The sequence below is a fragment of the Camelina sativa genome, chromosome 16 (genome assembly GCF_000633955.1).
Source record: "Camelina sativa cultivar DH55 chromosome 16, Cs, whole genome shotgun sequence".
Taxonomy (NCBI): Eukaryota; Viridiplantae; Streptophyta; class Magnoliopsida; order Brassicales; family Brassicaceae; genus Camelina; species Camelina sativa.
Genome location: NC_025700.1, coordinates 14,177,730 through 14,189,786, shown reverse-complemented (window position 1 = coordinate 14,189,786; position 12,057 = coordinate 14,177,730). Strand labels below are relative to the sequence as shown.

General features: G+C 33.8%; 2 protein-coding genes across 3 annotated transcripts in view; both read left to right on the top strand.

Moving 5' to 3' along the window:
* LOC104750522 (aldehyde oxidase GLOX1) overlaps positions 1–445 on the top strand; it is a 3,653-nt gene extending 3,208 nt beyond the window's left edge. The window contains exon 3 of the mRNA XM_010472328.2: positions 141–445. Coding sequence (XP_010470630.1) covers positions 141–306 — 166 coding nt within the window. The 3' untranslated portion in view covers positions 307–445. The remainder of the gene's footprint in view (positions 1–140) is intronic.
* LOC104750521 (probable lactoylglutathione lyase, chloroplastic) lies at positions 1,252–4,259 on the top strand. Of its 2 annotated transcripts, none has more exons than XM_010472325.2 (9): positions 1,252–1,523; positions 1,731–1,935; positions 2,558–2,682; positions 2,779–2,843; positions 2,969–3,181; positions 3,316–3,363; positions 3,524–3,631; positions 3,729–3,869; positions 3,960–4,259. In XM_010472325.2, exons 1-9 carry the CDS (start codon positions 1,406–1,408, stop codon positions 3,999–4,001), a joined length of 1,065 nt encoding a protein of 354 aa, XP_010470627.1. In that variant the 5' UTR covers positions 1,252–1,405; the 3' UTR covers positions 4,002–4,259. The 2 variants fall into 2 exon arrangements, with proteins under 2 accessions (XP_010470627.1, XP_010470628.1); XM_010472326.2 differs by lacking the exons at positions 1,252–1,523; positions 1,731–1,935 and adding exons at positions 2,027–2,043; positions 2,251–2,455 and having other exon boundaries at positions 3,960–4,173.

Sequence of the window (12,057 nt, the reverse complement as noted above, 5' to 3'; positions counted from 1 at the left end):
GCAACACCAAAACAGATCAAGTATGGACAAATGTTTGACGTCAACATCGAGCTCAAACAACCAAACGTGCCAAAGGAGAATGTCATGCTGACAATGTTGGCACCACCGTTTACAACACATAGTGTATCAATGAACATGAGGCTGCTCATGTTGGGTATAAAAGATGTCAAGAACGTTGGTGGCGATAAATACAAGATAGAAGCCGTTGCTCCTCCTAGTGGAAACGTTGCTCCTCCTGGTTATTATGTTCTCTTTGCCGTCTACAATGGTGTCCCCAGTGTTGGAGAATGGATTCAAATCGTTTAATTTTGATTTTTGATTTTATTTTGTGTGTACATAATAATGCTGAACGGTTCAGCCTGAACCGATTTTTGAAACGTTACTAGCTATTATCATCCTCTCACCTATAAAATGGTTGTAAAGCAATTTTTGTATTTCTTTCTACTTATATGAATGAATTTATTCTTTGATTCTTTTAATTAATTATCATATTTTTTCTGAATAATTTTTTTATGATTGAGATAACAAATTTGAGAAAATTGTTAAAGATTTGTGACTTCACTTTTAGAAGGTAGCAGTTTTTTTTTAAATAAACATAAGAAAAATATTTGACAAAAATGTACAATGGCAAAAAATCACAATGGTTGTTGATATTTATTTGGATTGTTATTATTATATAGATTAAAAAGCTTGAGTAAAATATACTTGTAAACATATTGTGGTTATATTTCTACAATCTTACTACAAAAAATGGTTTTATCTTATTATATAATGTTATGACATTTTTTTTTTCTCAACACAAATTCCTATTTTTGTTAGTTAAAATTTAAATTAAAAAGTACTATTATTTAAATAATTAAATATTTTTCATTATTATAAAAATAACTCAAAATATAGATAAGTTTTCATTTTTCTTCACTTGAGTTCAACTTGAATAAATTGCATTTATCTCGCATAATAAAAACGAAGTTATAGTTTATATTTTTTAGAAACATAAATATGATCAGAAAAATAAAATCTCAATTCCATTCGATAATATTATAAAATAAAATTTATAAGATTAGAATACGTCGCCTATTACAAACATCAATTGATTAATTAAATAGCATATGTAGTTTAACTAATTTTTTTTAAGGCATCATTTAATTAAGAAAAATACCCTAAAATAAAGTCGAAATATTACGAGGATCGTCCATTTTTTTATTAAAATTATTTATTATCACTTTGTGTTTTCTTTATAAATCTCCAAAAAAAAAAAATAATAATAAAAAAGCTTTATCTCTACCGTTGTCGTCACTTCCTCTCTCCGACGGAGGAAAGGTACCCACCGCTTGAAGAAGAAGAAGAAGAAGATTCATAAACAAACAAACACACAGAGCTTTGACTCTCGAGGAATAAGAAGAAGATGGTGAGGATCATTCCCATGGCGGCGTCCTCAATCCGACCTTCCCTCGTCTGCTTCTCCTCTTCAACTCCTCGCTTCCCCGTTTCTTACCTCTCCAGAAATCTCTCTCGCACTCTCCGTAATCATCTCTCCCCTCCATCTCCACTTATATGTGTATATATATATATATATATATAGAATCCGGAATCAATCAATCACTGTTCAATTGATTAGTGAATTCTCCAGCTAGGGTTCTGAATTAGGCTGATGATTTTGATATTATCTGGTTTCGGAATCAACATCCATTGATTAGTTTATCAATTCTTGTTTTTGAATTTTGTTGCAGATGTACCTCAATCACAGCTTTTTGGTTTAAATTCTCATAAGCTTTTGAGAAGAAGTGTAAACTGTTTAGGAGTGGCTGAGTCTGGTAAAGCAGCTCAAGCTAGCACAGCTACTAGTCAAGATGATCTTCTCAGCTTTGTTAAAAATGACAAGAGAAGAATGCTTCATGTTGTTTATCGTGTTGGCGATTTGGACAGGACGATTAAGTACATAAGTCTTCTTGACTTTATTGTGAATTTTTGATTTGATGTTCTTAATCTTTGGGAAGTTTTCTGAAGATTCATGTATTANCAGAAATCTCTCTCGCACTCTCCGTAATCATCTCTCCCCTCCATCTCCACTTATATGTGTATATATATATATATATATATAGAATCCGGAATCAATCAATCACTGTTCAATTGATTAGTGAATTCTCCAGCTAGGGTTCTGAATTAGGCTGATGATTTTGATATTATCTGGTTTCGGAATCAACATCCATTGATTAGTTTATCAATTCTTGTTTTTGAATTTTGTTGCAGATGTACCTCAATCACAGCTTTTTGGTTTAAATTCTCATAAGCTTTTGAGAAGAAGTGTAAACTGTTTAGGAGTGGCTGAGTCTGGTAAAGCAGCTCAAGCTAGCACAGCTACTAGTCAAGATGATCTTCTCAGCTTTGTTAAAAATGACAAGAGAAGAATGCTTCATGTTGTTTATCGTGTTGGCGATTTGGACAGGACGATTAAGTACATAAGTCTTCTTGACTTTATTGTGAATTTTTGATTTGATGTTCTTAATCTTTGGGAAGTTTTCTGAAGATTCATGTATTACATCTAATATTGCTGCAGATTCTACACTGAATGTCTTGGAATGAAGCTTCTACGCAAGCGTGATATACCTGAAGAAAAATATACTAATGCTTTCCTTGGTTATGGACCTGAGGATTCACACTTCGTGATTGAGCTCACTTATAGTAAGTCATATATGTTGATCTCCTATAAGCCTGAGACTATGCATTTTATATAAAGTTGGTTTGGCTTTCCCTTTTTAATATAAAGTTTGTTTATAGATTATGGAGTTGACAAGTATGACGTCGGCGCTGGTTTTGGTCACTTTGGTATTGCTGTTGACGATGTGAGCTTCTACAATCTATACGAAATTTTATGTCCTTTCTTTTGAAATAGTGTTTGATGTGTCTCGATTTTACTCTTTCCACCACATGGTTTTATTTCTAAGAAATGAAAATTCTTTACAAACAGGTGGCGAAAACTGTAGAGCTTGTAAAAGCCAAAGGGGGTAAAGTATCTCGGGAGCCTGGTCCTGTCAAAGGTGGCAAAACTGTAATCGCATTCATTGAAGATCCTGATGGTTACAAATTTGAACTCTTGGAAAGAGGTCCTACACCAGAACCTCTTTGCCAAGTTATGCTCCGTGTTGGTGATCTCGATAGGGCCATAAAGTTCTATGAGAAGGTGAGTTGTCCTATGAAATTGTTTTGAGATGTGATAGTTTATAGCCTGAACAGCATATATTTCATCTGATTTATTTTCTATTTCTTTTATCAGAATGCGTACTTATCCTCTTTATGTGAATACTTTCTTTATAGGCTTTTGGAATGGAACTTCTGCGAACAAGAGACAACCCAGAGTACAAGGTAACTTGCACTGCCTCAAATCTAATTCTTAGTACCCACGCGGCCTTAAACTTCCATTGTCTATATGTTGTTACATGCAAAACCTGCTACTAGTGTTTGTTCGATCGGTTTGATTTAGTCTTTTATATCAAACTCACTTACCGTAAGTGGTTATTTACAGTACACGATAGCTATGATGGGATATGGTCCAGAAGAAAAATTTCCTGTCCTAGAGCTGACATATAACTATGGTGTTACAGAATATGATAAAGGAAATGCTTATGCTCAGGTAAGAGAAACATTTGACATACAATTCGTGTAAATTCCTTTTCGACTGGACGGTTGCCATAGCTTTAACTTGTTTGCTTGTATTTTATTACTGTCAGATTGCAATAGGGACGGATGATGTGTACAAAACTGCAGAAGCTATAAAACTCTTTGGGGGGAAAATCACGAGGGAACCTGGTCCCTTACCAGGTATAAGCACGAAGATCACCGCGTGTCTGGATCCTGATGGTTGGAAATCGGTAAGATATTGGTGTGTTGAGATAGATTCATATTTGATGGAAAGAGCTCTGAATTTTCGCGTTTTGAGTTTGCGACTTTCGGCTTTGTAGGTGTTTGTGGACAACATTGACTTTCTCAAGGAACTGGAGTGAGAGGAAGAATGGAGAAAGGAGAAGAGAGGCATCAAATGCATCACAATGGCTTCTGAGGGAGACAACAGGGGAGGCCTTTGTTTGTGTGTTGTTACATCAGTTTGGGGTTTGATATAATATCTCTCAGTGGTGAGTATATTGTTTCAAAGTGAATGATTTGTTTTTCAGGATCCAGTGTAGTTGTTTTACAGGATTAAACCCCATGGTTGCTGCGTCTTTGTATATTAGTTCCACTTAACATCAATTGCCATTAAATAAGATGATAAGTGGATTGATAAAAAAGTAAAAGCGATCTATCCGAACTTATAACAATACACAATGCATATTGGCTCTTGGGGACATCTGAAAAGTGAAAACATGCACGTGTAAAATATTGGAGATTCTCATCAAAATAAGTTTTTTTTTTCGCAACATTTCTAAAATTTAAAAAATAGCACTAACTAATCTTTAAAAATTAAATCCTAAATTCAAAATACTAAATTCTACCTTTCAAAACTATATGTTAAATGTGAAATCGAGAACTCAAACCTAAAAAACAAAATTCTAAAAATTAATTTTAAATATTTTAATGTATTTAATAGTGATATTTTTAGAAATTTATGAAATGTGTGCTATAGTTTTCCATAAAACAAGTTTTAGTGCTATTTTAGAGTATTTCTGTAAAACAAATCTAATCATAGAATTTAATTTGTTATCCCCTCCAAATCTTATGCGGTTATGCATAGTCAAAGGATCCTTAAGAACACTCACTTGAAAAAAATGTAATTCCTTCATTTTGTTTGATTATGGGATATTATTGTAACGTCCCGACCACTATCTCTTAGTGGGTCTCATATCCAATCTCAGTCCATGGGCACACCTTTCTTAATGGGCCTCACGTCTTCTCACTAGTTCCGTAAGACCATCTATATCTAACGATCAGCTTGCTACGTCTGGAAGACTTAATAGATTTGTTACTGTCCCTACAAATCACCACATGATACTTTCTTGTGTTTTGTCCTCACTCGCACAGTTCTAACAGTCACTTCCCGAAAGGTCATACATCCTGAGACTACTCCAGTATAAACACACTTAACTGTGGAGTTCTCTTCCGGACCTTTGACCGAAAAGATAATTGCACTTTGGTGACATAGGTGACCAAATCAATTCTTTTAAACCTTTCCGCAAATCTCTATAACCGGGGTATCACAATTATTAACAAGAGAAACTACAAAAATGTATTGTATAAGTTCATGGATAGATTAACTAGCACTAGATTTAGTTATACAAAAAATTTGTGAATTACAGCTAGTGAAACCAATAAAATTACCTTAAGACAAGATAAAAGGGCCATTGAATGATGTTATACAAAAGTGAATGATTTGTTCTTTTTCAGAATCTAGTGTAGTCATTTTACCGGACAAACCCTATGTTGCGTCTGAAACAACTTGACCTGTTTTTTTTTTTAAAAATAAAAAATAAAAAATAAAAAATATTAATAAACTACAACTAGTAGTCCCATACCACTAGCCACCTAACCACAATCACAACCAACAGCGGAAATAACCAATATCCAATAAATATCCAATAATAAACCAATATTAGAACATAAACAATAACCAATATTCAGCCAACATGAGACATAGAACCGGCAACCTAGCAATGTTTCTAATGACCCAACTCTAGCAACCTAACAATGCCAGACAACAACCAATCGAGTCCCTAGAACATCCTCCTCTTCATTGTCTTGATTCCACGATCACACTTAGCCTTTACCTGCATCACAAACACAAATTGCAATGCATGAGTATTTGATAAACACTCAGTAAGGCAATCCTCCCATCTATTGGGCTATACAGACAAGCAATAGAGACATCCCTAACCATCAACAACCAACAATAACAAACCAGTACTCTGCATCGACCGGCACCAAGTATGCATCGACCGACACCAGTTGGGGTTGCGTCTACCGACGCATGATATGCATCGACTGATGCAAGGTTCACTTGCATCGACCGATGCTCCCATTTCATCGACCGACGCATGCTCGACATAGCACGAAAACCCTAAAGTTTTACGCGCCGTCCTCGCACTTGCATCGACCGATGCACATGCCGAGCATCGTTTTCCCCCGAAGCTTCTCGCCGGATCTTCGTTCATACAACCACAAAAACTCGATCCCAAGCCACAAGAAAGCTTCCCAACGTCCCAAATAACATTCTAACAAGCCAAACAACACATAAACAAGTAGATCGGAGAAATATCCAGCTTAGATAAGCCATGGTCATGCACTTACCTTTGCCACAGAAGAAATCCGACCCAAACACAGGAAGAAAACGTCCCTAGGAAGCTCCTACAACGATCCCAGCTACATATCTCTACAGGAACAGCCTCAAATTCCAAGAATCTCCCAAGAACACTCAAGAAACACCAAAAACTTTTCTCTCTCTCTCTCGTTTCTCTTAAAAGCGGCTAAACACGCCTAATGAGACAAAACTCGAGTTTAAGGGTTTTCTCTTTATCCAAAACGCAGCGTTTAACTTAAAACTCGACCGAGAAAACCGAACATGCATCGACCAATGCACTATTTCGGTTCGCTGATGTTACAACGTCTTTATATATTACTAGTTTCCACTTAACTATTAATTGTTATTAAATAAGATAATGAGTGAACGATAAACAAGAATTTTGGTTTTTATACAACAACAAAAACTTATACAACGCACATTAGCTGGTTAGAGACATGTAAACATAGAACATATCTTATTATAGAATTGATCCTTACACTTAAACAACACCCACTTTTAAAATAAAAAAATGACATCAATTCTTGAATTTTGTTTATTAGAGATTTTATTTACAACAAAAGCTGCAAAAAAGTCTTTAAAATATGAGAATTTGTTAGAAATAACTTTTTTGATATACTCCTTTCCAAAAATACTTTTTTTGTTCATTTTCATTTTTGCATTCTTTTAATTTTTAATAATCATTTTAGCTTTACAAGATAAATATTTTCATCACTAAAATGAACAAAAAAAAAATTTCCAACATATTTTCCCGCCAAAAAATATTCGTTCGAAGAAAATTTCCGCCAAATAAAAATTTGTCAAAATAAATTGACAAAACTTTTCGACAAAAAAATATTTCCAGCCCAAAATTATCCCGCCAAAAATTTTACAAGGCTTCTATAAGGTTTTAAAGGATTTAAAAATATTTAGAAGAAAATTATAAAATTTTTATAATTAGAAACCTTATTAAAACCTTATAGAAACTTTGTAAATACTTTATAAAAACTTTATAAAAAAACCTTTTAGAAACCTTATAAAAACCTTGTATACGCTTTTACAAGGTTTTAATAAAATTTTTATAAGATTTTTAAAAGCATTTACAAGGTTTTTATAAGGTATCTATTTTAAAAATTTTGGCAGGAATTTTTTTTTCATTTTCTGGCGGAATTTTTTTTGGTTTTTTAACGTAATTTTTATGGCGAGAATATTTTGATTTTGCTAATTTTTATAGAAACTTTTTTGGATTTTGGCGGGATTTATTTTGTTTTGATTTTGGTGATTGTACATTCTTGTTATCGCTCAAATAAAAGTTAATTTGGTCATTAATTTTAAAAATGAGCATGAAAAAAATCATATTTTTGAAAATGCTTCAACGAATAGACTGACATACAATAGACTTAGTGTTATGGATAAGAGATATTTGTGAATTAGATAATTTTTACGTAACCAAAAACTTACCTTAAACAAGGCAAGTATTGACACATCGCGACATCGTATATTAGAAGACTAAAAGATTGGTTTTAGATGATTGTATACGTCATTGTATAGATTTTTTTAGAACTAATTAATCTAATGTCTAAGCAACACAAAATTAAAACATGCCAAACGACGTCGTGTAAATAAAATATATTCGACGTCGTTTTGCATTTTCCCATCGTTTTGTCATCTAGATTAACATTTTGTTATTATAAAAGGATCCAGTACCCTCTTTTTTAGGTGTTCATCATATCCGCCGTATTTTTTTTCTTACAAAAACTTAGCAAAAACATAGCTTAAGAAAGTTGGGGATTATACAAACGCATCAATGAAGAAACCTCGTATCTGATTCAATTCTTTTGCAGAAGGTATGTGATAATAAGACATAGTTTAGGATCTTTTACATTCAAATGATTTAACTGTTTTTAAAATTATTTGCATTACTTTTTGGTTTTCTTATTACTGAATACTCTTTGATTATCTATTTATCTTATTATTAGTTTGATAGCTTGATGTTTTTTATTTGACTTATGAATTTTCAATGGAAAGATAAATAAATTCATCAAAATTTACGATAAAACATCTTAAGAATAAAAAAATCGTTAGATTAACAATTCGAGATCATCTGTAATGGTGGACAAATTATTCGAGATCTAACACAATATGATCATAAAGATGATATACAAAACTTCTGGATATGGATCCAAATATTTTGATTTTTGAGAAACATGATATTCAGATCCAACTTGGATCTGCTTCCAGTTTATTTTTCTTAAAACATATATATATATAATTTTTATAGATCTTCTTGTGCCTTTCAAAAGATAAGATTTTTTTTTTTTTTAATTTCTTGTGCCTTTCAAAAGATAAATCTATTAAGTTTTAAAAATTATTATAAAAATAGATATAATTCGATGAAACTTTTAATATAATTTATTTGCCAATAATTTTAAATTTTCAAAATAGGGAAACATATATTCAAAAGTCTTACAGATTTTTGTTTGTTGTTCAATTTTATGGTAATGATCTTATTGTCCAAGAATTTGGGATCTATAGAAACAACGTTTTCTGTAATTAAATTAAATTGCCATGATAAGATAGAAAAATAAAATTTGACTAGAAAATCATATAATATGATGGTTAAATTACAGAAGTATATATTATTTGTTTGGCTTGTATAATATGATGGGAAAACATCTAAACACCATTAGGTTTGTTACATAATTTGACCAAAAAATTGTGTTACATGAATGTTAATTGATTTTGCATAATCTAAAGATTTTTTTGTTAATTTCTTACTCTACTATGCTATTATATAAGTCAAAGAAAAATTTAATTTTCTTCATTTTACAATTTTAATATAGGGAATTGGACTCTATAACCACAAAATACTATAATTTAAACACTAACCATACTAACCATCTATCTATTATATATTATATATAATATGTATTGATGACACTTTTTATCCCTCCACCGCCTTACCTCCACCCACCACTAACATTATCTCCGATCACCTACTTCTGGCCACCGACCTCGGCCCACCTCTTCCGACAACGATCTTCAGCGACCAACTCCTGCCACCTCTTCCAGCCGCCGGGCTTCGGCCACCTCCTCCGGCCGTCAGGCTCCAGCCACCTGCTCCGGCCGTCGGGCTCTAACCACTTCCTCCGGCCGTCGGGCTCTAACCACTTCCTCCGGCCCCGAGCTCCGGCCACCTCCTCCGGCCCCGAGCTCCGGCCACCTCCTCCGGCCACCATCTCCGGCTGTCGGGCACCGGCCACTGCCTCTGGCTGCTGGTCTCTGGCCACCAGTCTCCGGCCACCTCTTCCGGCTGCCGGTCTCCGGCCACCTCTTCCGGCTGCCGGTCTCCGGCCACCTCTTGACTGCCCCCTCTCTTAGTGGTCCTACGTCTACTCCTAATCTATGATCCTACCTATATCTGACGGAGGTTTGCTACATCTTGGAGGCTTTAAAGATTTGTTACCAACCGTGCAAATCACCACATGTATTTTTTGTGTTTTTCCTTCACCCGCAGAATTCCGACAATCACTTTGCCGGAAGGTCACCTATCCTGAAACTTTCTCAACTAAAGCACAAGCTTAACTTTGGAGTTCTCTTAGGATTGTTGACCGAAAAGATAAGCGTATTTTGCGGTATAGGTGGCCAAATCAATTTTTTTTAAAACTCTCTGCAACTTTAGGTATCATAATTCATCCCCACTAACAGATCGCAACATCCTTGTTGCGCACCAAAACTGTCACCCACGACGGTGTGAGCCAAATCAATTCTTTTAAAATTTCACTGCAAATCGGGATGTCAGCAATATGAGGTTGCGATAGTCGCTTGATGGCTGGGTTGTTCAACATCGTCTATATTAATTACTATTTTGCTTTCAATTTTGAGTCATCGACGTAGTCGATGCGACCATCAGAAGAACACAAACATAAAGAAAATATAAATGTTTTTGTAACTTAAATTCAAAAGGATTACCATCCAAAGAACGACCTACAATTGATATGATATGATGATTACCCTTTTCATCAACATCTTCCTCATCATTTTTCGCTTGCGTATGCGTATTTCCATCATCAATGTATGACACTCACTCATGAAATAGTTAGGAACTAACATGAAGTCTTTCTCCAGAGTTTCGAAGCTCACTTTTTAAATATTTTCCATCTTCAATGATTTAAACATCATAGTACGTATCACATGCGATCGAGCTTGAGATATCATAGGAGATCACTCCAACTCCTAGCGCAGAAGGTGCAATATATTTCGTAGTCAAATAAATTGTCACTCTTAAAAATATTTGATCCCAACCAATGGAATACCTTGCTCTTCTTGTTATATTAAACTGTGAAATAAATGCTTCTACGGTTGTCCATATGAAATGTACTGATAAAGAATTGATACTTGTGGTTAGCAATGTAATGACCAGAGAGATTCTTGTACATGCTCGAGTAGTTTCAGTTTGGTTTAGGACAATAGCACACAGAGAAATCACAATCCTTTTGATGGATTAATTCATCGCCATAAGAGACTTCTATCTGCATTCATGTTTAGTGTTTGGGCAAGGGACAACTGCGGCTTCCAAAATTCTCTCCATTATTCTAGATCGGGAGAATAATTATCGATCTAGCATATTCAGCGGTTTAGTTATTTTCTAGCCCTAGAATAGTGGATAAAGTTGTTGAAGCAATCATTGTCCCTTGCCAAAATGCTAAACATGGTTGCACAAAAAAATTCTCTTAGCTTTATGGCAAAGAATTATTACATCAGGATAATTCCTCTATTTGTTATTTTCCTACATCAAAGTAAAAATACTCGAGATTGTACAAGGATCTCTCTGGTTATTTCAATGCTAACCACAAGAATAATTTTTATATAATCACCTTTCATATGGCCAAACCGCTGATTCCACAGTTTAGTCTAATAAAAAGAACAAGCTATATGTCCATTGGTTGCAGTCCAATATTTCGATGAGCCACAAAAATGACTACAAACTGTATGCACATTTTGTTCAAGGAGTTGGAGAGGTCTCCTACAATATATCATGTTTGATCGTAGGCAACACTATGGCGTTTGGGTTATTAGAGATGAATATGATTCCGAAAGTGAGCTTCCAAACTTCAAAGAAAGAATTCACGTTAGACCATCTCCAATGGTTTCCCCTATTTTTTCCTCTATAATAGAGGAGAGTATTGCTACAATGGTTTTCTCTAGTTTTTCCTCTAAAAAAGAATATTCCAAATAGATTTTATTTTATTTTACAATTAACACCTTTTATTTATAAAAATTGCAAACTAACCCATTTTACTTTAAATTTGTAACACTTTCATAAAATTATTATTAATTTAAATTAAATATTTATTATTATAAATAGCATTACATCGTACAAAAATTATAAAATATAGTAGATTTTTAACCATCTGCATTACTGTATTTTTCCCACAAATGATCAATTAATGCATTTCGAAGTAAAAAATGTGCTAGTTTTTCTTTTCTTTTTCTAAATTGACCTAGAAACTGCTGGAAACGAATGCCATCATCTTCTGCTATATTGAGGCTGAACAAGCACTGATTATACAAAAGCGGAATAATCAACAACAAAACCAACAAGCTCCTCCTCCATCCACATCATTTGGTTTGTTTGGACAATATTTTAGCGATATTGGTGGATTCCAAAGTAATTTACCGGATTATTAAGTTATTAGTTTTTTTGTATTAAAATAATTATTATGGATTGAACGAAAAATAAATATTATAATTTATAGAAATTATCTTTTCCAAATGGAAGTCTCAATATT